General features: G+C 42.2%; 1 protein-coding gene across 3 annotated transcripts in view; it reads left to right on the forward strand.

The window, feature by feature from the left end:
• Positions 1-27,957, forward strand: part of MYO16 (myosin XVI) — a 518,782-nt gene that overhangs the window by 124,451 nt on the left and 366,374 nt on the right. For all 3 annotated transcript variants that reach the window (XM_070800476.1, XM_070800475.1, XM_070800474.1), the window contains exon 2: positions 2,797-3,060. In XM_070800476.1, coding sequence (XP_070656577.1) covers positions 2,835-3,060 — 226 coding nt within the window. In that variant the 5' untranslated portion in view covers positions 2,797-2,834. The remainder of the gene's footprint in view (positions 1-2,796; positions 3,061-27,957) is intronic.

Raw genomic sequence — 27,957 nt, forward strand, 5'->3', positions numbered from 1 at the left:
ACAGACATACTGGAGAGCCATTTGTCATAATTTCAGAACCCCTGGTGTCCCTTTGGGTTTGGGTCATTGGAAAGGGAATGTTTTGTGTATAGCTATTTGATGCTTCTAACATCACTCTTGCAAAGACTTATGAAGCATTTTATTAAAACATACAGTTCTTTTGTCATCGCTAACAAACAACTAAACACAGCTCCCCATCTCTGCTTCTCTCCCTTGTGCATATGTGTACATGTATAATAATACACATAAAATCTGGCTCTCAGGAATCGCTGTCTTTTATTCTGTTTCTGTCTTGAGCCTCTATGGAGCATTTCTGACTCTATCATAATATCATCTCTTTGGTCTTAGACAAGTCACAGCCTCTTTCAACTTGGCTTTCTTTTCCTGCACAACAGGGATGCCTGGTGCATGTGAGAGTAGTTTTTCAGAGTGTCACGTGAGATAAAAATGAAAATAGCTTTGTCACAGTTTTCCTTACTGTCAGAGGAATACTGTATCTTTTCAAAGTAAACCTTTATGGTATGATCTTCCCAGACGTGACTTATGATCAGCCACATTTTTGTGCATGCAGTGACTTTGACTTTCCTGAGAGTTACATCATAAATATATTCAGAGAGGAACCTATAAACAATTATCTGAACCTGTATTTGCTAGCCACATTTGAGAATTTTCAGTGGTCTAACATTTATTTTCTGCCAATAGTAAAATTTTAATGTCGTGGTAGATATGCTAGTGTCAAATCCAAGTTTGTGTGCCTGATGAGCAGTAAGCCCAAACAAGCTCCCAGTTGCAGGACCAAGCAAGGAGAATCGGTAGCTTGTGCTCACAAGACCTGAACTCACTGATGGGTTTCAGGGAATAGTTTTTATAGACAAAATTGGCAGGGAGGTCTGCAGGGTACATGACCTTCCTCTGATCAGTTTGTGGGGAGGTAACAGGATAGCGTTTGGCAGAAGTCATCAGCCTTCTGGTTCCAGCCAGTCTGGGGTGCGCTTGCCTGTGCTCAGCCTGAAGTTACCATCACCCCTCTTGAAGAGGGCCTTAGTTCCTGTAGAAGAACTCAGGGATCTGTGTTAAAGTGCTCTCTGCGCCCTCAGGAGATGCGCAGCTTGCCAGGTCCCTGCCCCGTCCTTGCCCTGCCGTCTGCACCGCCCCTCCTTTGCTTCTGCATTTCCTTCACTCCTCTAATTGGTGGCTGTTTGAATCTGCCCTTTTGAACTCAAGGCAGGTTTAGGGGGCTGAAACCTTTTTCCTACAAACAAGAAACTGGGGATCAATAAAGGCTTTTTTTAACCTAGGAGAACCCCACAAGCCTTTGTCCAGTTTCAATACAAATTTGTACAATCCATTACAGGTGTTTTGGGTGGTGTTTATAGGAAAGAGAAAGGGGTGGTTTTCAGGTCCAGGACAGAGAACTCATCTTGCTCATCCCTATATTACTAAGACAGAGACTTTGACACATGTTTGTAGAATCCATTATAGGTGTTTTGGGTCATGTTTATAGGAAATAGAAAGGGGTGATGTTCAGGTCCACGGCAGAGAACTCACTTTTATTAATCATTATATTAATAAGATAAAGATTTGACAGCAACAGTTCCATCTATGATTTTGAGTTGCCAAGAGAAAAATCTGTCTTCCATTGCACAATCTTTATACTTAACCATCATTAGGTCTTCTAGAAATGAACATCACTAGTGACAAGGAAAAGGGGTCAGCAATAAATTGGTGGAAAATGGTCACTGTGTCATATAGACAATTGCTAGCATGCATATGTTCTATTCAACTCTCACAAAGAGTCAGACACGACTGAGTGACTGAACTGACTGAACTGATTGATAAGTTCTATTTGGAAAAGGAAATGGCAGCCCACTCCAGTATCCCATGAACAGAGGAGCCTGGTGGGCTACAGTCCATGGGGTCGCAAGGATCATATATGACTTAGCACCTAAACCACCACCATCATATGTTCTATTACATTAGCTCAGCAGAGTCATTAGTACAGTTTTACAAGGATGTTTGCAAAGACCTGGAATGGCTTTCTGCCAAAATTTATCATGTAAGATTTAGTTGGAATTATTCAATGACAAAGGAGCTTAATGTTGTGGTAAAATATTTAAGACTTTGGTAGGGATTTAAAGAAACAGGAAAGGATGGATTGTTAGTAATTATGTTGAGCAAAACTACATATCTGTATCTCATTTGAAAAGACCCTGATGCTGGGAAAGACTGAGGGCAGGAGGAGAAGGGGACAACAGAGGATGAGATGGTTGGATGGCATCACTGGCTTAATGGACCTAAGTTTGGGTAAACTCCAGGAGTTGGTGATGGACAGGGAGGCCTGGTGTGCTGCAGTCCATGGGGTCGCAAAGAGTTGGACATGACTGAGCAACTGAACTGAACTGGTATCTCATTATGTCATCTATTTTACTACTATGCAGTCTTGTTTTTAGCTTTGATTTTTTTGTTCATCATGAATTTTTTGCATCAATTTTTACTTTTGTTTATTTTTGGCCATGACCCACAGCATGTGGAATCTTAGTTCCAGGGATCAACCCATGCCCCATGCAGTGGAAGCACGGAGTCCTAACCACTGGACCCCCAGGGAAGTCCCTCTTGCAGTCTTGAGTAAGACGTCCACTCGCTTTGCTTTTCCAGGAATCTCTGAAAGGGTTTGTATTAGTTGCTGAACACAGATAGGCCTGAATGGGTTTCCAGCTTGAAAGATGGGCGATGCTCACGGTGCTGCCGTCTTGGCTGCAGCGATAGGTCTGCTGACTTTCGCACTGTTTCTTTCAGGTTGCTTCCAGCTATGTAACGTTTTCCGATCCCATGAAATGGAAATTGACCAGTGCTTGCTGGAGTCCCTCCCCCTGGGCCAACGGCAGCGGCTGGTGAAACGCATGCGCTGTGAGCAAGTCAAAGCGTACTATGAGCGAGAGAAAGCTTTTCAAAAGCAGGAGGGGCTCCTGAAGAAGCTGAAGCATGGGAAGAACCAGAAGGTTCACTTTAATCTTGCTGACATGATACAGGATGCCATTATCCACCATGATGACAAGGAAGGTAATGACGAGACAATCATTTTCTGATGTGGTGTTCGTATTTTTTGTTGTTTTTTGGTGGAGAAGTGCAAGATAGAATTGCTTTTAAATATGAGAGGTTTTCTTTTAACTATATGAAATATTCAAGGAAAAAATAGCTTTCTTCAGTGAATATAGGTAAAGGTCCCAAGTCTCTTGGTAAAGAGGAAAAAAGGCAAAATTTTTGTAAAATTGTTATATGTATAGTTTTTAAAATTACCTACATGGAAATCAAGTGATTTCCTTGCAAATTTTTCAGATTGTTATGAAAATTTTTCCCAGTGAAATTGCTCCTGTTTCTAATGAGATTGTGTTACAAAATTTATTATTATCTTATAGCTGGATAGATAGAGTAGTGAAGTCACTTACCTCCAAAACTCACAGGATAGAATAATCAACTGGCTTATCCTTTAAAGTTGGTTGACTTTTAGTATCACATCTTATTAAGAATACACACTTAAAATTTTGGTTGCCCTTACAATACTATAATGTTTCTCAATTTTTGTGTATTCTTTTATATGATGTTTTTGTTTGATTTACAACCTACTTTCCAAAGTTCCAGTGTGAGAGAAACTCTCCAACTTTAGGTTTAAATGTAGAAGGCTTCAAAGAATCAAATATAAGTTAATTTGTCTTGATTGTCTCTAAAATTACTGGCTGAATTAATCTAAAGCAGGCATACACATACAAAGAGTAGATACCCATGACCCATTAATTACATTTAAAAATAAAAATCTCTGGAAAACAAGTTTTCTTTTTTCTTTTTTTTTTTTTGTGGGTGGGAGGCCATAGGGGGCAGGGAGAGTGTAACTCATTTGGTGGAAGAACTGTCCCTTGAGCTTTTTATAATTCTAACCTGTCCAGTCTGGAGAAATTAGTAATATTCTTGGCTCCAAAGCTTTCAAAGAGGAATGGTGGATCTTAGAAGACTGTCAGTTCATTCTGTACAATAACAGCAGTAATAAGAAGACTAAAGCAGTTCTTTTCATGGTTTTGTGTGGGCTTGATAGTCAAACTAGAAGTTATGAGATTTTGGGTGGTTTTTTTTTTTTTGGTGACATAGAATAAGTGACAAAGAATCTCCTAGCTGGGAAGGACCTAAGAAATCACCTAGTCTAATCTCTTATTTTACACATGAAGGAGCTGAGAGTCAGTCAACGTGTCAAATCTTACAGAAGGCTGTCCCACTTTCACCTCCCATTTTATTATTCTCTGCTCATGTGAAGCTCTTCTTTGAATGGCCGTCTCCTCTGTGAAGCTGTATGTACATCAGGGGACAAGGGACTGTCTTCTTCAGCATACCCACCTGCCCCTCCCAGCACCCTCCATGGGTGTGAAGGGAAAGAGGGAGCGATTTTTCCAAGTTACCCAGCAGGTGTTGGTGGAGAATTCCTAAATTGGAATGCAGGTGGATTTAAGCTCTATGTTGATTTAAAAGTAAAGAAACAGCAAGAAAATATTTACAAAGTTATAAAGCCTTCTGTGTAAAGTTATTTAATTGCTAAGGCATATCTCTTGCGACCCCATGAACTGTAGGCTCCTCTGTCCATGGGATTTTGTCAGCAAGAATACTGGAGTGGGTTGCCATTTCCTTTTCCAGGATATCTTCCTGACCCAGGGATCAAACTTGCATCTCTTCCTTGGTCTTTGAGTTCTATACTACTGAGCTACCAGGGAAGCCCTCTGTATAAAATAGTTACAGGAAAAAATTAATACCTAAGTTACTGTTGACAAGAAATTAAGCATAGTAGCATAATAAACCCAGAGAACAAGAGGAAGCTCTAATATATTATGTTAGGTACTATAATTTGTGAAAACATTGGAACCATAAAATCTGAATTAATATGTTTAAAGAGTTGCTATAGGCATGGAACTGTGCTGCCACATGGGTAATCAAAAAGCAGGGAGAGAGATGAATCCTATCTTCAGAAAAACTCCAGTCTAAGTAGAAAAAGAGAGAAAAAAATCGGTAAAATAGAAAACAGTGACTGAAAACGAAGTCTGATGGAGGTGGCGGAGTGGGAAAAGATTCCTGGAGGCTGTGATTTTTTTGAGTGACTCTGGTTTTGATGGTTGATTAAAGCTTAGATACTTGAAGGAAGGAAAAGAATAAATCACTCCCCTTGAGCAGCATTGCAGGTGAACGGCTGCGGAGAATGGAGAGTCCCACACACGGAGCTCTGTTTGAAAGGAGTAGTCCATGCCAAGTCGCTTCAATCGAGTCCAAGTCTTTGTGACCCTATGAACTGCGGCCCACCAGGCTCCTCTGTCCATGGGGATTCTCCAGGCAGGAATACTGGAGTGGGTTGCCGTGCCCTCCTCCAGGAGGTCCTCCTGACCCAGGGATTGAACCCGCGTCTTCTGCGGCTCCTGCGTTGGCAGGTGGGCTCTTTGCCACTGGCATCACCTGGAAGCCCCGTGTAGTATCAGATGGTGATAAACGCTGAGGAGTCTACAGTTGCCTCCTGAAGGTATATGAGGGAAGGGCCATGTCAGGTGCGTACAGAGGCAGGGAGCATCCCAGCCTGATAAAGGAGCCAGGGTGGTGGGAGCAGATGAATAAGTGGGTACACAGAAGGAGAGGAGCCAGATCCCCTGGGGACTTGGAGGGTCGTGGAATGGCCTCTGGCTGTTGCGTCCAGGGCCTGCTGAAGCTGTTGGAGAATCTGAGCAGAAGAGAGATCAGCTGTCCCTTGTGAGTTATCAGAACTGGCTTGGCTGCTGCATTTTGAACTCATGGAAGGATTTCCAGGGCAAAAGCAGGGAAATTGGTTGGGAGGCTCTATTGATAAACTCAGCGAGAGATGACGGGGGCTTGGACCAAAATGGAACAAGGATGTGGTGAGAAGTAGTCAATTTGGGGATACATTTTTAGAATAGAGCTGACAGGAAATGCTGATGAACCGGTGATGGGGAATATAATAATTTTCCATTGCTGCCATAACAAGTTGTTGCAAATTTAGCAGCTGAAAATAATCTCAGTAATTATCATATGGTTCCATAGGACAGATGTCTGGTGTGGGTCCCAGTGGGCTGACATCAAGGTTATCATCAGGGCTGCTCCCTTCTGGGAGTTTCTATTGGGTAGTCTGCTTGCAGAACTTTTTCAGTTTCTGGAAGCCATCTGCATCCATGAAATCTTAGCCTCCTCCTCCATTGTAAGAATCAGCAGCGGTAGGTTGAACCTGCCTCTCAAGCTTTGAATTCCTCTTGTTTCTTTTCTGTCCTTGCTCACATCTCTCTGACCAGATGTTTTGCCCTCCTCTTCTTCTTTTAGGGGCACTGTGATTGCATTGGGCTCGTCTGTATAATAGAATTCAGAGAAATGGCCCTATTTTAAGGTCAGCTCATTATCACTCTTAATTCTCTGTCTTCAGATCATGTAACATATTCACATGCATAACATCAGAAGGTGCAATTCATGGAAGCAAAATTCTACCTGCCATGGGGACTGAGAAGCTCAAGGATGACCTCAAGTTTGTTCTGCCCTAAACAATCAGAAAAATGAAATGCTATTAACTGAGTTAGGGGTGCCTCTGCTGCTGCTAAGTCACTTCAGTCATGTCCAACTCTGTGTGACCCCATAGACGGCAGCCCACCACGCTCCCCCATCCCCGGGATTCCCCAGGCAAGAACACTGGAGCGGGTTGCCATTTCCTTCTCCAATGCATGAAAGTGAAAAGTGAAAGGGAAGCCACTCAGTTGTGTCCGACTGTTCGCCACCCCATGGACTGTAGCCCACCAGGCTCCTCCGTCCATGGGATTTTCCAGGCGAGAGTACTGGAGTGGGGTGCCATTGCCTTCTCCAGGGGTGCCTCTAAAAAGTCAGAATAAGAGGGGGTGTTGCACTGGCTGGAGATGTAAACTTGAGATAGATGAACATATAGGTGGTATTGAAAGCCCAATTATATTATAGTATCACTTAGGGAATGAGTTTAAATTGTAGGGGTACAAGGACTGGGTCTCAAGGAATTCCAGCATTAGAAGTTGAGTGAAGTGAGGTAAAATCCCCAGAAGAAAGGAGAAAAATGAGGTGAAGGTGCCTTTCTTGGAGTTAAATAATGAGAAATTTTCAAGGAGGGAAGAGTAATCAACTATTTCCAGTTCTTCTGCTCAGTCTAGTGGGATAAAAGTTGGGTCTTGACCATCAAGCTTAGGAATATGGAGATGATTGGTTTGGCTAATTGTAAGAAGCAGAAATCTTAAATGTATGAGTTCTAACAGAGTGGGAAAACAGAAATGGGCCCAGAGAATATGGAGAGCTCTTTAGAGATTTTTTTTTTTGGATCAATTGAAGTATGCTGCTGCTGCTGCTGCTAAGTCGCTTCAGTTGTGGCCGACTCTGTGCGACCCCATAGATGGCAGCCCACCAGGTTCCCCCGTCCCTGGGATTCTCCAGGCAAGAACACTGGAGTGGGTTGCCATTTCCTTCTCCAATGCATGAAAGTGAAAAGTGAAAGTGAAGCCACTCAGTTGTGTCCAACTGTTCGTGACCCCATGGACTGTAGCCCACCAGGCTCCTCCGTCCATGGGATTTTCCAGGCAAGAGTACTGGAGTGGGGTGCCATCGCCTTCTCCGCAATTGAAGTATAGTTGATTTATACTGTTATGTTAGTTTCAGGTGTACTTCAAAGGGTACATATATGAGTTATATGTACCAGTTGTAAGGGTATACATGTATATGTGTATGTGTAAGTATATAACTCTCTATATATAACACATATAATATATTCTTTTCCATTCCGGTTTATTATAAGATATTGAATACAGTTCCCTATGTTATAAGTTCAGTTCAGTTCAGTTGCTCAGTCGTGTCCAACTCTTTCCGACCCCATGGACGGCAGCACTCCAGGCCTCCCTGTCCATCACCAACTCCCGGAGCTTGCTCAAGGTCATGTCCATCGAGTTGGTGATGCCATCCAAACATCTCATCGTCTTTCGTCTCCTCCTCCTGCCTTCAGTCTTTCCCAGCATCAGGGTCCTTTCCAGTGAGTCAGTTCTTCGCATCAGGTAGCCAAAGTATTGGAGTGCAACTTCAGCATCAGTCCTTCCAATGAATATTCAGGACTGATTTCCTTTAGGATGGACTGGTTGGATCTCCTTGCAGTCCAAGGGACTCTCAAGTCTTCTCCAACACCACACTTCAAAAGCATCAATTCTTCGGTGCTCAGCCTTCTTTATGTTCCAACTCTCATGTTCATACATGACTACTGGAAAAACCATAGCTTTGACTAGATGGACCTTTATTTATTTATTATAAAAAAGTTATTAATTTATTAGTGTGACAAGCTGGGACTACTCTCTAGTTTCGGTGTGTGGGCTTCCCACTATGATGGCTTCTCTTGTTGCGGAGCGCGGGCTCTAGAGCACAGGCTCAGTAGTTATGGCAGGACAGGCTTGTTGCACCATGGCATGTGGGAGACCCCGGTTCAGTTCCTGGGTCAGGAAGATCTGCTGGAGAAGGAATAGGCTACCCACTCCAGTTTTCCCAGGCTTCCCTTGTGGCTAAGCTGGTAAAGAATCTGCCTGCAATGTGGGAGACCTGGGTTCGATCCCTGGGTTGGGAAGATCCCCTGAAGAAAGGAAAGGCTACCCACTCCAGTATTGTGGCCTAGAGAATTCCATGGACTGTGTAGTCCATGGGGTCACAAAAGAGTCTGACGCGACTGAGCGCCTTTCACTTCACTATGTGGGATCTTCCCAGACCTGAGATCAAACCCATGTCTCTTGCATTGGCAGGTGGATTCTTTACCTCTGAGCCACCAGGGAAGCCCCTACCTGTTTATTATTTAGGGGTGAAACAACACAGTCAGTTTCTGAAGATTCTTAGACACAAATGTCCTCAAATACAACTTATATAAATTTCCTTCTCCCAGGAAAGCGTTTCTGTTACTAATGCAAGCAGAGATGATGTTCATTAACTAAGGTCAATATTGCCATCAAATTATGAAGAAATAGTTGAATGGCTTCAGATTCAGTCAGAGTTTTAATTTGTAGTCAATGATAAACATTTAAGCACGTTATTGAAATATAAAATAAAACTTTCTGTGCACAGAGGTTGTCTTAGCTCTGACTGCCATAACAAAATACTCGACACCTGGTGGCTTCAACAACGGGCATTACTTTCTCATAGTTCTGGAGGCTGGAAAGTGTACGATTGAGATGCTGGCTGATCCGGTTCTTGTTGAGGGCTCCCTTTCTGGCTCATGGATGGCTGCCTTCTTACCGTGTCCTCCCATGATGGAGAGAGAGAAAGAGACTCCTGTCTCTTTACTTACAAGGGTACTAATCCCATCACAAGGACTCTGTCCTCCTGGCCTCGCCCAAACCTAACTACCCCCAAAGGCTCACAAACCCTAACTGCACACTGAGGGTATTCGATGGGTGAAATTTGCTGTCGTGTCTCAATCTCTGCAACCCCGTGGACTGCAGCGCACCAGGCCCCCCTGTCCTGCTCTGTCTTCCAGAGTCTGCTCAAACTCATGTCCATCGAGTCGGTGATGCCATCCAACCATCTCATCCCCTGCTGCCCGCTTCTGCTTTTGCCTTCAGTCTTTGCCAGCATCAGGGTCTTTTCCAATGAGTCAACTCTTTGCATCAGGTGGCCAAAGTATTGGAGGTTCAGCTTCAACATCAGTCCTTCCAATGGATATTCAGGGTTGATTTCCTTTAGGATGGACTTGTTTGATGTTTTTGCAGTCCATGGGACTCTCAAGAGTCTTCTCCAGCACCACAGTCCAAAAGCATCAATTCTTCAGCACTTAACCTTCTTTATGTTCCAACTCTCACATCCGTACATGACTACTGGAAATACCATAGCTTTGACTATATGGACCTTCCTTGGAAAAGTGATGTCTCTTCCCTTTTGATACACTATCTAGGTTTGTCACAGTATTCATATAGTCACGGTAGTCATACTTTTATTTATTTTTAAGCTACTCACATACTTTAATGTATACATTATACAATTAAGACACCAAAATATGTTGCCATAAGAAAAAAACTTTCCATTTGAATTATTTAAAAAACTATGCAGAGTGTGTATTTGCTTTAATTATTTTGTCACTTAGTCTCAAGTTCTTTCATTGGCCTACTGAGTGGGTGTGTGCTAAGCTGCTTCAGTCATGTTCAACTCTTTGCAACCCCATGGACTATAGCCCACCAGTCTCTTCTGTCCATGGGATTCTCCAGGCAAGAATACTGGAGTGGGCTGTCATGCCCGCCCCCAGGGGATCTTCCGACCCAGGGATCAAACCTGGGTCTTTTATGTCTCCTGCACCAGGACGCAGGTTCTTTACCACTAGCACTATCCGGGAAGCCCCAAGGCTTGCTGAGTATAAGGGATCAAATGTACTTTGTCAAAGGACAACATATTGTATGTGCTGAGGTTTATGGTGTCTCATTAACAAGAAATTCACAGATTTCTGTTTAACTTTCTAAATGTTGCCTTTTTGTAAGTATAAATGTAATGTCTTCAACACTTTATTGTTCTCTTCAGGGAGATAGTGATTTTTTTAGTGTGTAATCTGTCATTTTAATGTATTCCATCAATTTAAAATGTGCTCCATAATTCTTTTCCATCTAGAAAGCAAATTTTTTTCTAAATTGTTTTAAGGGTTTTAATTTAACTCTCTTTGAGTTATACCATGTTAGAGAGAGAAAGAGAGAGGGAAATTTTCTCTATATGAACAAAATATTTAGATGGGAATGCAATTCCGTTAGAATTGCTACTCCTAGATACCAGTTTTCACTAACTAGTCCACAATGTGTTTTGACTAAAAGTAATGTAAACGGCAGTGGAGTGGCTTCCCTATGCATTTGCTGTTTAGCATTCTACAGGTGTTTTCAGCAGTGTTTGTTCCCTACATGATTTTAGTCACTTAGTCTTTCAACAACCATATTCAGTAGGTACAAGAATGTTCTCCCCTCTGTGTGTGTGAGGACGTTGAACCTTAGGAGAATTCATTGTTTTTGTTCACAACACTACACTGTCTCTTAAGTTAGTTTCTTAAAAAAAAAGAAAATCACTTTGTTGAGATAAGAGTGACATGTAGCGTCTTCATGGGTTTGGAGAGAAATGGACATCTGAGAAACCATTACCAGCATCAAGGCCATAAACATCTATCACACTCCCTTAATCCTGTTCATTAGATTCTCTTCTTTTGTGGTGAGAGCATGATAGCGCCCCTCAAGCTTATCTGTGATGGTAAAATGAGCTGAGCCCTCCACCCCACTGATCTCCTCCTTCGGCCATTTGAGTGTCTTCTCCTGGGCAGGTGAACTTTCAGTCTGCTGTTAAGGGAACGGCCAAAGGACTGGGCAGATATGCTCTAATGTGTTCCCTCCTCTTTCCGTGGTCAGCTGCCCTTCCTTCCCCCCACCCTTTTTACAATTTAAAACCATTTATTCATTAGTTTGCATATAAAATACCCACCGAGAGCCTGCTTTATTCCAGATACCCAGAGTGCTTGAAAGCAGTTATAGACCTGTAATGTCAAGCTCCACTCCATGTAACTCAAAGTTCTACGTCGTCACTTAGGAAAAAGGAAGCTATGAAATTATAGGAACGTGAGACTCTGTTTCCTTCTCCTGTCTCTCCCACCCCTGGTCTTTGGTTTCCTGGAAGGCTGTGGCCTAGGGTCAGGAGCCAGAGCTTTGAGCTGAACTCTTCCCGTCCCACCCATCTTCCCTGGAAGGTTCCCCTTTCCGCACTGCATCTACCTTCACCTGCTCTGACAATTCCCAAATCGTATTTAGTTCTTTCTTCTCAGCTCCAGATGCCACCATTCTGATGGCCTCACACGTCTAACTTAGGTTCAAAATTGAGTACTTGGCCCCATATTTTTCCCAGTCCCAGACTCCTGTTTTCTGTTTCAGTTAATGTCACCTCCCTTCCCCACCTTCTGGTCTGGATATCTGGAGGTCACATTGATTTAGGCACACATTTGTAAAGTGCTAATGGTTCTACTGCCCCTGAATAGTTTATGGGTAATGTCAGATGTCTGCATATTATCCAGAGCCTTCTCAGAATATGCCTAGAATGCAGTGAATGCTCACTACCTATTGGATCATCTCCTAAGAGGTTTTGCTTAGAATTTCATAAGTAGATGACTGGGGACCAAGTGTGAAGCCTTGGGTCAGAGAATGCATTTCATATATTCTTTATGTGTTTCATAGATGAAAAAATGAAATGAGACTGCAGTTAGTAAAGCTCCTAGCCCTTTCCCTACATTTACTGGATTGGCTCAGAAGTTAAAATTCTGAAGTAGTTGGCTACGTCATAAATTTATTTAAATTTTAAAAATTTGTATAAAATTTATATTTATTTATTTTTTTAATATCTAGAGTATAAATGGAGGAGCCAATTAAGATTTTTCACTGTTACCATCTAATGATACAATCTTTTAAAAATATTGTTATTTATTTTAAAAAATTTTACTGGAATATAATTGCCTTAAAATATTGTGTTACTTTCTGCTGTAAAACGAATCAGCTGCATGTTTAAATATATCCTGTCCCTCTTGAACCTCCCTCCCAATCCTCACCATCCCACCCGTCTAGGTCATCATTATGAACATGACCCCTGCGCTCTGGTGGTGTTTCCCCAGTGGAGACTGTGGATTTTTACCAAATGCAGCCTTGTTCTCTCTCCCCAACCTCCCTGCCACCAGATGCACAAATAGGCAGTTGGAAAATGATGGTCCATGGGCAAATTTAAGCTAATATGTACAGAAATGATATAAGACTCTACCAACATGAGAACAGTGATCGAATCTAGTAAGTCGGTACCCAGTCCTCATTCCCTACTTGCATTTGTTCTCAACCTAATTGTGCTGCGTGTTAAGTACTCCACAAGGACAAATATGCCTAGAACTTAAAAGTAGGAGGATTTACTTGACATGGGCTTTCCTGATGGCTCAGATGGTGAAGAATCCGCCTGCAATGCAGGAGACCTGGGAATGATCTCTGGGTCATAGAAGATCCCCTGGAGTAGGAAATAGCAACTCACTCCAGTATTCTTGCCTGAAAAGTTCCATGAACAGAGGAGCCTGGCAGGGTATTGTCCATGGGGTTGTAAAGATTTGGACATGACCGAGTGACTGAGCATATACACATATTTCAAAACAGGCTATAAAATCATAAATAGCCTCAAATTAAGTGCATTTAAATTCTGTGGGATTCTGTGAATTTAATGAGTGGCTTAGTAGTTCACAATACCAAATGCATATTCCTGAGAAGTACTAATTGTTTTAAATGCCTGCCATGTAATCACAGCTTTATTGGGTACTGAGAGCAATTGGAAAAAAAAAAAAAAAAACTAGAGAAAAAATTGTGCTCCATAAGCAGTTATAATCTAGGTGGAAAGATACACTGTTGTTTAAAAAAGAAATTAGAAGTCTATCTACTTAAAAGCAATTTCAGTGGGCATTTATTGGGCTGAGGTGAGGAATAGATGAATCAATAACTCTGCTCTTTGGGAAATTTTCAGAGTTTAGTAGAAAGAGAGAAAGGGACTTTTTGGCTATGAAAAACAGCTTGAAGGCAGAGAAAAGTAGGTTTCTTATAGGAGAGTGTCCTGGAAGAAGTTAGCACCAAGAGTTTTAACTCTGTTTGGAGTGATGGGTTTGATCCCAACCCTAAAACTTAGGAGCTGTGTGTCCCAGGTCAGGGACAGGCCACCTTCCTATTCTCACCTTCCTCTTCTGTACATAAGGTTAAGAGACAGAGATGACCATCTCTCATAAGTGCTTGTAGTTCAGTTCAGTTCAGTTCAGTTCAGTCGCTCAGTCGTGTCCGACTCTTTGCAACCCCATGAATTGCAGCACGCCAGGCCTCCCTGTCCATCACCAACTCCCGGAGTTCACTCAAACTCAAATCCATCGAGTCGGTGATGCCATCCAGCCATCTCATCCTCTGTTGTCCCCTCTTCCTCCTGCCCCCAACCCCTCCCAGCATCAGAGTCTTTTCCAATGAGTCAACTCTTCGCATGAGGTGGCCAAAGTACTGGAGTTTCAGCTTCAGCATCATTCCTTCCAAAGAACACCAAGGGCTGATCTCCTTTAGAATGGACTGGTTGGATCTCCTTGCAGTCCAAGGGACTCTTAAGAGTCTTCTCCAACACCACAGTTCAAAAGCATCAGTTCTTCGGTGCTCAGCTTTCTTCCCAGTCCAACTCTCACATCCATACATGACCACAGGAAAAACCATAGCCTTGACTAGACGGACCTTTGTTGGCAAAGTAATGTCTCTGCTTTTCAATATGCTATCTAGGTTGGTCATAACTTTCTTCCAAGGAGTAAGCGTCTTTTAATTTCGTGGCTGCACTCACCATCTGCAGTGATTTTGGAGCCCCCAAAAATAAAGTCTGACACTGTTTCACTGTTTCCCCATCTATTTCCCATGAAGTGATGGGACTAGATGCCATGATCTTCGTTTTCTGAATGTTGAGCTTTAAGCCAACTTTTTCACTCTCCACTTTCACTTTCATCAAGAGGCTTTTGAGTTCCTCTTCACTTTCTGCCATAAGGGTGGTGTCATCTGCATATCTGAGGTTAAGGATTAGTTAAATAATGCATGCAAAGAACATATTTGTCATGTATTACTACAGGCTGTTATTAGGCCTTGAAAGGGGACTAAGTGGTGCTGTTGAAATAGGTGGAGCACTCCAACCTCAGGACCTTTGAGCATCTCAGAATTAAACATAAAAAGGCACTTCTTTTGTAGGGAGGAGTCAGCAGGGCCAGCAGAACTTTTGCGAGGGTAAAGGCTTTAGATACATGTGAACCTTTGCATTCCCAGCATGCATGCTGTCACCCCTCTCCTCTCCATGGACAAGGACTCAAAGCCTTTGCTGGCTATCTGAAGGAACGGTATATGGCAGCAAGAGCATCAACATGGCAGCATGAGCGTAAAGGTAGAAACTAGTCATTTAGGTATGCCTGTGTGTGTGCTCAGTCGCTTCAGTCATGTCTGACTCTGGGCTGTAGCCTGCCAGGCTCTTCTGTTCGTGGGATTCTCCAGGCATGAACACTGGAGTGGGTTGCCATGCCCACCTCCAGTTAGGTATCATACCTTTCTTTTTTTTTAATACCATTTCTTACATGAATATAAGAAAAAGTATGAAAGGGAAATATTGGATTAAAAAATTAACCCAATAGTTTTCATATTTTAGAGGAGAGAAAGACGGGTAGTGAATTCTGGTGTGTGCAAGAAAATATTGTCGTATAGTTTTACAGCATCACTCACCTGTGTCAGTGTCTTGTTCCGTATGGAGTTGCTTCCTAGACTCGGTGTCTTTTGACTAATGTGAATGTCTCATGAGAATTAGTGGTAGAATCTAAAATCTGCAATTTCTCAGTCTGCGTACTCTCAAATTTTAATTAAATTGAGACTGAAAAAGAAAACAAGTATTTTAGTTCACTGAATTAATATGGTGGCTGAGGCCTTCAATCCATCACATTTTAGGTAGCATTGCTGCCTCTGGTATAAACCAAGAGTTCTCTGAGTCGTTGTGCTTAGAATACTCTATGGAAAAAGGAAAAAGAAAAAAAAAAACTAGTAATTTTCATAGAAAAAGGCTCAATCTGTCAGAGGCCCAGACTGCGGCTGAGGGTACAACAGCAGCAGCCGGGCAGTCTGCAGGTCATGTCTGCCTTCAACGGTATGACTGCTGTACACTCCAGAGTAAGGTGTTTTCCATGGAAAATGTACACTTGCCATCTATAAGAGCAGAGAAGTCATGTAGTGCATGTAAGAATGGACAGAATATATTTTCAGAGGTTTTATTGAGGATTTTCAACATGCAGACAGTTTCTAAGAATTAGAAGCTTAAGAATGCTGCCTTATGAAGCAGCGCATTGCAGACCCCCTTGGGAGGCCACTCCCTCCGGCCTTCTCAAGGTCTTCATTCTCCCAGGGTCTCCTTCATTGTTCACAGCACAAGATTGTTTGCGTGGGAAAAAATACTTTGTAATATTTTCCAAAGCGATAAGAAAAGAAAACTAAACTAAACCACACCCCTTTCATTTCATTGGCTTCTTTTTAACCAAAATTCCTCAGAATTTGTCCATGTTTTTCATTTTTTTCGTTGCACTTATCACTATGCAACAAATCCTTTGCTTGTCTTTTTTCTCCCTGTGGAATGGAGAACTACACCAGCAAATATTTTATATGGCTATTCATGTTTTCTCATAAGAGATTTCTGCAACCATGCAGGTGCTTTTTGTTTCCCTTTCTGTACGTTTGCAGTGCAGTTAGGCGTCTCAGAGACTTTCTCCCTGTAACTCAGTTACTCTTCACAGCCCTTCATAATTTCCTTTTTCCGACGCTGGTTTTCATTTCTCTACCTTGTGGGCCATCGACAGCGCTACCCCAAGAGTGGTCCCACGAAGGCAGCATCGCCCACACCTGGGAGCCTGTTAGACATGCAGGTCGGCTGGCCTTGTCCCAGACCTGCTGAATCTGAAAGTCTGGAGTGGGCAGGAAGCTGTGTTCTCAGAGACCTTCTGGGGATTCTGCTGTGCTTCCCACTGGGCACGTCAGTCACACCTACTCTTGGGATTCACTGAAATTCTCTGTCCAAGGGACAAAGAAGGCACACATTTCACCATCTGTGGGGCCATGACAAACAGATAGTAGTCCTGTCTCAGGCCCCAGTCGTCCCTGTGAAGAGCATGATGAATCTGATCTAACAGAGATGCTGCCAGGCCTTGAATACAAGGCTGGCTTCCTGCTCCTCTAGTTTCTTTGTTTCTTATTCTTATCTTCATCTCAAAATGTCTATATTTTATTCACCTTTCAAGACTTGAATTAAATAATCTCTGATTTCTGAAACAACGTTAATAATATTTCTCCTTGGCAATCCCAAAAGAAAGTCTCCTTTGCATTTTATTCATGGATCTAGATTCACTTACTTACATCTGCCTTCTAATGTCCTTCTTAATATAAATGCCTATCCTCCCTATTCTGTGCAACTCACAACAAAGCTATGTCTTCAGTCACTTTCTGTCCCAAGTTGCAGTTGCTGGTTCAGAGTAGGAACCTTCCTTACTGCAGCAGCTCCTGAGCACTAGAATAGAGTGCTACTGCCTGATTTAGCAGTGTCTGGAAATACAGAAAAAACAACAAAAACAGGAAAAACCCACACGTTACAACCCATGACCAAACTCTCACGGGAGGCATCTACAACCAAAAATCTGTGTCTGATAAATGAGCCGCTTCATGTGGAATTGGCGTGTGATATAAGAAGCTGTAAGTCCGCCTCATTCCAGCTGTGTAATTCTAGAAGCCATTTCTGAAGACCCTGGGGTGACATAGAGTTGACAATTGCCTCTATTTCCTTCTCACTTGGAACTGATTCTATAGGAAAACAAGATTACCTTCTGGCTCTAATAAAATGAGGATCACAAATGCAATTTTATGTCCAAGTTGATTTTTAGGAAGATAAAGCTTGATGTTAAGCCTGAGAATTCAGGCCCTTGGCATTCATCCTCTGAATCTCCTTTCCAACTAGGACAACTGGTAGGAGCAACATGCTTTCTGCTTTTAGAAACTCTTGAGGATTTGAAATGGATTGCCTTCTTCAACATTGCAGAAAGGCTGCATGAGCTGGATGACAATATGGTGCCACTTGAGGAGGAATTTTACCTTTTTTATTTTTTTAACCCACTTGTGGGATTGTCTTCAGGAGGAAACGTGTTGTGTACCTGTCTACGTGGGCTGCCATAACAAAATGCTGCAGAATGAAAGCTTTAAACATCAGAAATTAATTTTATTGCAGTTTGGGGCACATTTGCTTTCTGGCAAGAGGTCTCTTCCTGGCTTATAGATGGGTGACTTCTCCCGTATCGTTACATGACTCGCCCTTGATACCTGAAGAGAAAATGAGCTCTCTTGTGTCTCTTGATATAAGGACACCAATCCTGTTAGACCAGGGTTCCACTCGTGTGGTCTCATTTGCCTTTACCTCCTCAGAAGTGTCCTCCCAGGCGGTGCAGTGGTGAAGAAGCTGCGTGCCATCAGTGCCGGAGACGTAAGAAATGCAGGTTGAGTCCCTGGGTAAGGAGGATCCCCTGGAGGAAGGCATGGAGACCCACTCCAGTATCCTTGCCTGGGAAATCCCATGGACAGAGGAGCCTGGCAGACTACAGTCCATGGGGTCACAGAGTCAGACACGACTGAAGCGACCGAGCGTGCACACATGTGTTCCAAGTACGGTTCCAGTGCTTCAGCGTACCGATTTGGAGAGGATGCAGTTCTGTTCACAAAGGTGTATTCTGTTTGAATTCTCATTTCTTCTTAAATATTAATTCGTTAATTTTTTAGTTGGAAGATAATTGCTCTACAATGTTCTGTTGGTTTCTGCTGCACGATGCAAATCAGCCGTCACATCTATGTGTGTGTATGTTTATCGCCTCCCTCCCGGGCCTCGTCTCCCTCTCTGGTGCAGAGCTCTAGGCTGGGCTCCCCGTGCTCTGCAGCAGTTGCGCTTGTTGAGCTGCGCTTGTTGTCTGGTTTACACACGATAGAGCGACTTTCTCCATTCGTCCCACCCTCTCCTTCCCTCGAATTCTCATTCCAAGGACTGTTTGTTCTTGGCTCCCTGGAAGGTGGACATCAAGATGAAATTAGATGTGTAGGAGATTTGGTGGGGGGAACACCAGCAGGGAGAAAAGGGGAAGGACGCAGAGGCACCTGGAGGAGCCTTCAGAACGAGATGCCAGTGTGACCCAGCTGTGTTGGTGAGCTGAGGCTGCCGCGGCTTTCGAACACAGGCTGGTGGCCGAATGACAGGCAGATGTTTCCTCGTGTTTCTGAAGCCTTGAAATCGAGGGTCAAGGTGCCAGCGTCATGCAAGTCAACTCAACATCTTTGAGTTTCAAGTTTCTTACCTGTTAAATGGAGTTGATACTAGTTTGCAAGCGTGTAAAGATTGGACATTGGGTAGATACTTATTAAATGGTAGCTTTCTTATTGTTCAGAATGAGCATTGTCACTATACTTGTTATAACTCATAGTCATCACTAGGAAGATAGGATTGAAATAATGCCCTAAACTACTGGGACGCTTTTAAAACTTTCGGTTACAAGCTTTAAGAACATAGATTGTTGACTTGACATCTGAAGTTTAACTAAATTTTATTTTCATAGTTTAAACAGTTTTCAAAACTGCTAATCATGTCACAATTGGGGATTTAATTTTGAAATTTTATGTGGTACCACAATTTTTAAGAACCTTCAAAAATACATTGAAGATAATTGTAAATTTAGCTATTGCAGTGTGCATGTGTTTATCTTTAAATGTCACAGTCAGACCTTTTTTTAATCATACTTGCTAGTGAAGTTAATTTTAATTGACCCCCAAATTTTATCAAGGGGCTATATTACAGGAATTAAAATTAATCATTTTACTCAAATGCCTCCCAAAAACCTTTTAGTGAGTAATAGACATTTTTGATTATCCTTGCCATGACTATGTTTGGTAAGAATTCAATACACTTTCATTGTCAAAGTGTGTCTTTGTTAAACCAGACAAATACCCTATATCTTTGCCTATTCTCTTTTCATTAACAATCATTTCTTATAAAGTGTATGAACACGCAATCTCTGAAATATGAAGGATAAAAACACAATAGTAGCTACAGGGGAAGGCAGTGGCGGGGTGGTGGGAGGGATAAACTGGGAAATTGGGACTGACACATACATACTACTCTATATAAAAGGGATAACCTGTAAAGGCCTACTCTAAGCACAAGGAACTCTTTTCAACCCTCTGCAATGCCCTAAATGGGAAAGGAATAGAAAGAAAGAGTGGGTACAGGTACATGTTTACCTGATTCACTTTACCGTACAGTAGAAGCAAACAAAACATTGTAAATTATCTTACTCCAATAATATTTTTTAATGTTAAAAGAAAAACCACGATAGTGATCTAGAAGTGGAAGTGGAAAAGCCCCTGAAATACCAAACCGGACTTGGAAACACCCCACAGCCCACTCAGCGGTGGATGCTTCATTTCTAACAGAAAAGCACCAATTAACTGAGGAACAGTGAGATTAACATGATACAGAAACCGTCTTCTAAATAAAATTCTGTTAACAACTTTCGGTGGGGACTGAGAATGTCACAGAATATAATGAATTATGTATGTGCCTGAGTGATTTTACCATTCTGTCCATCAGCCAGCTCTCAGCTCATTTTCCACTGTTTTTCTCCCAATATTGTTTAAAATCTCTCTTTTCCAGCTTAGTAAGTCCAGTGCCTTCCACGAGGCACCCTCCAGTCCTGTTCATGTGAAGGTCAGGTTACTGCCTTAGAACATGGATACCATACAAAACAGAACAAAAGGGCTCTTGTGGGAGTTTCTGGGAGTGCTTCTGACTCAGGCGTAGGTTTGCGAGATGGAGCGCACCAACTGCTTTTTAGACTGCTCTCTTTCTACTGGCTTCTCCTGCTTTTCTTTCTTTCTGCTGTTTTGCACAACAGTGGTTAAAATTGAAATTCCCGCTGTTTTATATGACAATTTATTTGCATATTTCTTCCCCTACTTCCAAATTCACCTCCTACTCAAGAACTGGAAGAGGGCTGGCTGTAGATGTCAGACTCATTGTTTAGCCAAAGTCCATTCATTTTCATCAATATTTATCTGATGGAGAAACATGCTTGCAGAATATATAACAACCCGATTGACTCTTCTCATTAATTTCTTTGTTTTCACTCATAACTTAGTGAACATCAGTGACAAGTTGAAATACTCTCAGAACCACCACCATAATTTTTATGTTTGCTGCTGCTGCTGCTGTATCGCTTTAGTCGTGTCCGACTCTGTGCGATTCCATAGATGGCAGCCCACTAGGCTGCCCCATCCCTGGGATTCTCCAGGCAAGGACACTGGAGTGGGTTGCCATTTCCTTCTCCAATGCGTGAAAGTGAAGTCGCTCAGTCGAGTCTGACTCTAGCAACCCCATGGACCGCAGCCTACCAGGCTCCTCCGTCCATGGGATTTTCTAGGCAACAGTACTGGAGTGGGGTGCCATTGCCTTCTCCGAATTTTTATGTTTGGGCGATACTTATTATGGATTGAGTTGGCCAGGCCAGCATTAACTCTGACCATGCCCGCAAAACAGGAGACCCAGGTTTGATTCTTGGGTCAGGAAGATCCCCTGGAGATGGGACTGGCTACTCACTCCAGTACTCTCGACTGGAGAATTCCATGGACAGAGGAGCCATCCATGGGGTCGCGAAGAGTCAGACTGGACTAAGCGACTAACACTTTCACTTTTTACTTTCAATGGTCTTCTATCTGGAGTTTCTACCTTCAATATTTCATTCTTCTGACATCTCACACACTTAAGCCTACCTGCCATTTTTTTCTGGAAGAATGAAGATCCTCTCTCATGTTGTGAAGTTTCAAGATTTTTATAACCTGATCTCAGCACGGTTTTCATTATCTCTGATTTCACTACAACTTAAGTCCCTGCTCTAAGTCTTCTCTCTGGGTTTATTCAAATGCATCTCACTTTCTTTTCTTTATTTTATTTTTTTTTTTGGCTTCTCAGCTTTCTTCATAGTACTGGTTCCAATGCACAGACTTTTCCCTCTTCTCTCCACCTCTGCTGTGTTCCTCCACTAAATAAAATATCTGTAACCAAAAACCTGCTAAAATATTCCACCACTTTCCTCTTTTTTCCTCTCTTTTCTCTTCCAAAAGTCTCCAGATACTCAAAAGTGTGAAATTATGTTTTCCTTGATTGATAAGCTTGTTTTCATGAAGCACTCTGGGGTGGGCTTTACGAGTTTTCTGTTGCTCAGTGGTTGGATGGCATCACGGACTCAATGGACATGAGTTTGAGCAAGCTCTGGGAGATGGTGAAGGACAGGGAAGCCTGGCGTGCTGCATAGTCCATGGGGTCACAAAGAGTCGACCTGACTGAGCAGCTGAACAACAATGAGTATTCTGTAACAAGTTAATCACCCACGTAGCCCCTTAAGGCACACACTTGGTATGTCTCAGTTTTTGTGGTTCAGGAGTCTGACTGTGGCATCACTGAGGCTGTTACTTAGGGTCTCAAGTGGCTGTGGTTAAGCTGAGGGTGGGCCGTGGTGGAGACTCGACTGGAGAAGAACCTTCTTGTAAGCTGACTAGTTCCCTGGGGGTTAGGACGAAGGGCCCTGGCTTCTTGCAGGATGTCTCGGGTCCTAGAACCCATCTTAGCTTCTTGGCAAGTGGCCTCTCAGCTTAGTCTGAGGCCAAATTCAAATAGAGTCTCTAGAGTGAGTCTGTCAAGACAGTCACAGAACTGATGTCCCGGAACCTTGGTGACAAGTTGTCACAGTCTCAACCATGTTCAAAGAGAGAGAGTCATAACAGATATGAGCACAGAGAGTGGGTCATGGGAGAGGGGTGCCCTCGGGAATGCCTCCCAACCATACTGCTGTGCCTTCTCCATGAGTGGAGCCTGGTTATGAAGACCTATGTCTGGATTTCTGTCTCTTTTTCTCTGTTTCCTTGTCTCTCTCACACACAGAGGCATGCAATGACTCCTTTTGATCATTTGAATTCCACGTCCTTGAAGACATTCATTCAAAATTTTTTCATTAATCTTAAATCTTTTTCATATGAAAGTTCCTAAATGTATTTTCTATTAAATGAACTTAACTGCTAAAGGTTCTAAGAGAACCTTTTAGAAATAAGCAAATTAGCTACAATTCAAGCCATTGAAACTCTTCTAAACTGTTCACAGCAACCCCTCTGAAGAAATGATCCTCTGGTGATATATGCCACCCCAACGTGCAAAATCTTATTCTTTACTGCATAAATATTTTTCCTTCTTCTTTTAGTAGTGATATGTGGTTTGAAAAATTTAAATTAGACCGTTAGTTCATGGCAAAGAATTTACAAAGATGCTCTGTTATCCATGCTAACCTGTACCTATGCTGTTGCTTATATTCTTATTTTACAACTGTATTTTTGCCAAACAGTTCTTTTAATGTTGACTCTAAGTCACCTTTTTACTTTTTATATATTTATTATAAAACCAAAAAAAAAAGGTCTGTTGAAAAACAGCAACGAGACAATGCTCTTTGTGAGATCAAGATTGAAGAGCAAACAAAAACTCCTTTTGAGAGGAAAAAGACAAAACTTAAAACATTTTTAAGAGTAGACAAGTTAGATGAGACTAGGCTGTCAGGCGCATGCCAAGGATCACCGTGACCTGTGAAATACATTGAACCGATTAGTATATCTGTGCAACAGAGGACAGTCAGCTTTTGTGCTGCATTAATGTTTCCTGCATGTGTTCTGTAAATTTTATTCTACATAATTTAGCCCATTTTTAAATTAAGCTACTTTAACTGATTGCTCTGATAATCAGGGTTGATTGTAATCAGTGAAATTAAAATAATGATACTAGCAGAAAATACTGGATCTCTGTCGTGCTCTCTCTCACACACAGACGCTCACAAAATCATGCTGTAAAATCCATGTGTCTGGCCTTTTGTGTGTGGGGGAGGCTTTATCTTAGAGTGTTGCTGGTGGACCATGCATCTCTCCATCTTCTCCGTGGTGTTATCTGGTAGCTGCCTCACTTGCCACCAGCTGTACCGTTCTACATTTCCTCTATATCTGCATCTCATTGCTTCCCTGAAGTCACCTCAGCCCCTTCGTTCCTTGCAATCTCATTTGTCTGTTTTCCTTTGACTCGCTCTTTAATCCCTTAATCTTCTAGATAGCTGCCTATCTTCATGGTCAACTGTACTGTAGACTAAAGCTGCCAATGTACTAAATGTCTCAACGTTGCTAAGTCTTTTTAATCCAATAAAAATAAAAAGCATCTTTTTCTTAGTTTGGAGCTTAAATGTGTTTTATTACACACATAGACATTTTAATATACATTTTTATTGTAAATACCTTTTTTCCTAACCTCAGTTCTGTGATAATCTAAAAATATTTTTTGATGATTTGAATATATGGGTTCTAGTCCCAACTGACACAAACCTTGGGAACTAACACTTAAATCCAGTAGACGAAAACTTGAAGCAGTGATGAGCAATGCATGTGTCAGCCCAAAACTCTGAACATTGCTTAAAGAATGATGAAACAATGTTTGTTAGAACTGAATGGATTGTTACGGTCTGAGAAAAATGAAGATTATTTAGTACATGGAGATGAATAATGGGTTGATTTGAACAAAAAATTATTTGGTGGCAACATTGCTGGATGACTTACGGTGAGAAGGGGGACACGTTTAATCAGATTTTCTTACAGGTAGTTTTCAAAGCACAACCTTCTCCCACCTTGGGGTTTTTGTGGTTCCTCCAGATTGTGTGGAGAAGGCAATGGCACCCCACTCCAGTACTCTTGCCTGGAAAATCCCATGGACGGAGGAGCCTGGTGGGCTGCAGTCCATGGGGTCACGAAGACTCGGACACAGCTGAGCGACTTCACTTTCACTTTCCACTTTCATTCATTGGAGAAGGAAATGGCAACCCACTCCAGTGTTCTTGCCTGGAGAATCCCAGGGATGGGGAGCCTGGTGGGCTGCCGTCTATGGGGTTGCACAGAGTCGGACACGACTGAAGTGGTGCAGCAGCAGCAGAAGCCACATTATGTGGTACCCAACGTGCATCTGTGTAGCCAGCAAAGGGATAAGACGCAAAAGATCTGTGAAAATCACAAGGAGTTTTAAATCCTGTCCTGAACTTAACCAGGTGGAGGCTGAATTAATAAGTTAAATGTAAAAAAAAAAAAAAAAAAGACACATGTAGTTAGGTTAGCTGATTTCCTTTTGGGAAGGGTAGAGTCTTCCTACTGCTACTGCTAAGTCACTTCAGTTGTGTCCGACTCTGTGGGACCCCATAGACGGCAGCCCACCAGGCTCCCCCGTGAGGGGAGAGAAAGAAACACGAAGTCTGAGCACAGGCCATTTCATCATTTGGGCTTTTGCTTACCGTTGTTTGTGTTATAAGGATTCGTTTGGTCTTGAGTCCAGAGTGGTGGACGATGCACCTCCTCACTTGTTTAGCCATTCTAATATCTAGCTAAGTCAGTGTTATTTCTGGTTTGAAGAGAGGTGACTTTTGCAGTCCACACTCTCATGGGTTACATGTTTAATGAACATAAATAGGCTAGAAAAAGAACCACGTCTATTACTGCCGCCACATTCCTGAACTTTCAGGAAAGCCTGCTCTGCACAGGTGTTGACCTCGGTTTAGAGGTTGACTAGATGACAGCACAGAAGTGCCCTTCTCAGATCCAAAAGCGGATTTGTCATTAGTGTCTCTAAGTTAAAAGGCACTGCTTTCAGTGGCATTTTGAAACATCCCTAAAGCCTAACTTGTTGGACACTTGCCTCTGCCTTTTTCTTTTCCCCTCACACTTAATAACGAGCTTCCCTGGTGGCTCAGATGGTGAAGAATCTGTCTGCAATGTAGGAGACCCCAGTTCAATTCCTGGGTCAGGAAGATCTGCTGGAGAAGGGATAGGCTACCCACTCCAGTATTCCTGGGCTTTCCTGGTGGCTCAGCTGGTAAAGAATCTGCCTGCAGTGCCAGAAACCTGGGTTCAATCCCTGGGTTGGGAACTTTCTTTGGCAAAGGGAAAGGCTACCCACTCCAGTATTCTGGCCTGGAGGATTCCATGGACTGTATAGTCACAGGGTCGCAAAGAGTTGGACACGACTGAACGACTTTCACTTCACTTAATAATGGAATTTTAAACACATAACGTCATGAGTCAAATGTAAATGCTCAGTATAGATTTCAGCTAAATAAAGAGCTGGGTACCAGGAACAGATTTTTCTTCAAGACCTACTCTTTAAGGAATGATATCCATGATGCATGCCTTATGTTTCCTTGATTTTTCATGAGACGGAAATGTCCTCAGTACTTCTGAGACGAACGGAGGTATTTGGGATTCATTGGCGTAACTTAGCCTGCGCACAGAATGCTGGATTTCAAGAGTATTTAAGACACAAATTGAAATCGGTTAATTAAAATAAAGTATGCAACATGCAGGAACATGAAAAACTGTTGATTTTGCATTTGTGGGGCGGTTCTTTCTGTGAAGACATAATTCTGATAAACAGATTTTTATGGTAGCTTCTGAGGTCATGAGCACCAAGGCAAGGGCGGGCTCACTCGGTTTTGTTGAGTGTGGAAGCCTCTGGCAAGTATTGAAATTGGAATTGATCATTTCTTAGGGGCAGTGTTTATCTCTTTCCTAAATGTGTCACATGGTACATATTTTTCCACATGAGCATCTCTGGGGACAACAGTTATAAATGCTTAATGGCATACAGGTCAGAGCATAAAAAAGAAAAATGTACTGATGAATGAGACTCAGAAAAAAGGTAGACATTGAAATAGTAACCTGGGAAATATCGGAGTCAAGTAACGACTAACGTGGTTTATTTGATGCTGAGTTGAAAACTGTAAAAAGTAGTGTCTAGGGGGCTAGACTTGAACACCCCTGCTGAGTCATTCTTAAGTGACCAGAAACTATACTTCTGAATTCAGAACTGCTCTCTACCTACATCCTTTTGGCTAAACATACCTATTTCAGCACATTGGAGGAAAATTTTCCAAAATGATATTTTACAGATAAGAAGACTTTATTATCACTGAAAATTATTCCCATGCTGCTTCAGAGTTACTGAGAAACACAAATAGGATTTATGCAAATAAAACGATTTCTGTTTTTCATTCTGTATACAGTTTTTACATAGGTTCCCTGGTAGCTCAGTTGGGAAAGAATCCGCCTGCAGGGCAGGAGACCCTGGTTCAATTCTTGGGTAAGGAAAATCCACTGGAGAAGGGATAGGCTACCCACTCCAGTATTCTTGGGCTTCCCTGGTGGCTCAGCTGGTAAAGAATCCACCTGCAATGCAGGAGACATGTGTTTGAACCCTTGGGTTGGGAAGATCCCCTGGACTCCAGTCTTCTGGTCTGGAGAATTCCATGGACCGTGTAGTCCGTGGGGTCACGGAGAGTCAGACAAGACTGACTCTGACTTTCACTTTCATACATAATTTAATAAGATATAATAAAGCATATGTGGTTTAAGAAGGTTATAAAGTTCAATAAGAGCATCACAGCAGGAGGATTATAGCTTTTTATTGTGATAAAATCCATCTAAAATACAACTGCCCATTTTCATTGTTTTAAAATGTACCATTTAGCACATTTACGATGTTCTGCATCTATCACCACTATTTAATTTTAGGACATGCATGTCATCACCCCAAATGGAAATACTGAATCCCTTAGACACTCAATCTCCATTTCACCCTCGCTCAGCCACTGACAACCACCAGACTGCTTTCTATCTTTATGAATTTCCTTCCTCTGGATATTTCATATAAGTGAAATCACACACTATATAGCTTACTGTGTCTGGCTTCTCTCATTTAGTTTTTAAATATTCATTTATGTTGTAACAATAACCTCAATACATATCAATAACCTCAGATATGCAGATGACATCACTCTTATGACAGAAAGCGAAGAAGAACTAAAGAGCCTCTTGATGAAAGTGTAAGAGGAGAGTGAAAAGTTTGGCTTAAAACTCAAAGATCATGGCATCTGGTCCCATCACTTCATGGCAAATAGATGTGGACGCAATGGAAACCATGACAGACTTAATTTTTTTGGACTCCAAAATCACTGCAGATAGGAACTGCAGCCATGAAATTAAAAGACACTTGCTCCTTGGAAGAAAAGCTGTGACCAACCTAGACAGCATAATAAAAAGCAGTGACATCACTTTGCCACCAAAGGTCCGTCTAGCCAAGGCTGTGGTTTTTCTACTAGTCATGTTTGGATGTGAGAGTTGGACTACAAAAAAAGCTGAGCACTGAAGAATTGGTGCTTTTGAACTGTGGCGT

This window comes from Bos indicus, chromosome 12 (assembly GCF_029378745.1).
Source record: "Bos indicus isolate NIAB-ARS_2022 breed Sahiwal x Tharparkar chromosome 12, NIAB-ARS_B.indTharparkar_mat_pri_1.0, whole genome shotgun sequence".
In the NCBI taxonomy this organism is placed as follows: domain Eukaryota; kingdom Metazoa; phylum Chordata; class Mammalia; order Artiodactyla; family Bovidae; genus Bos; species Bos indicus.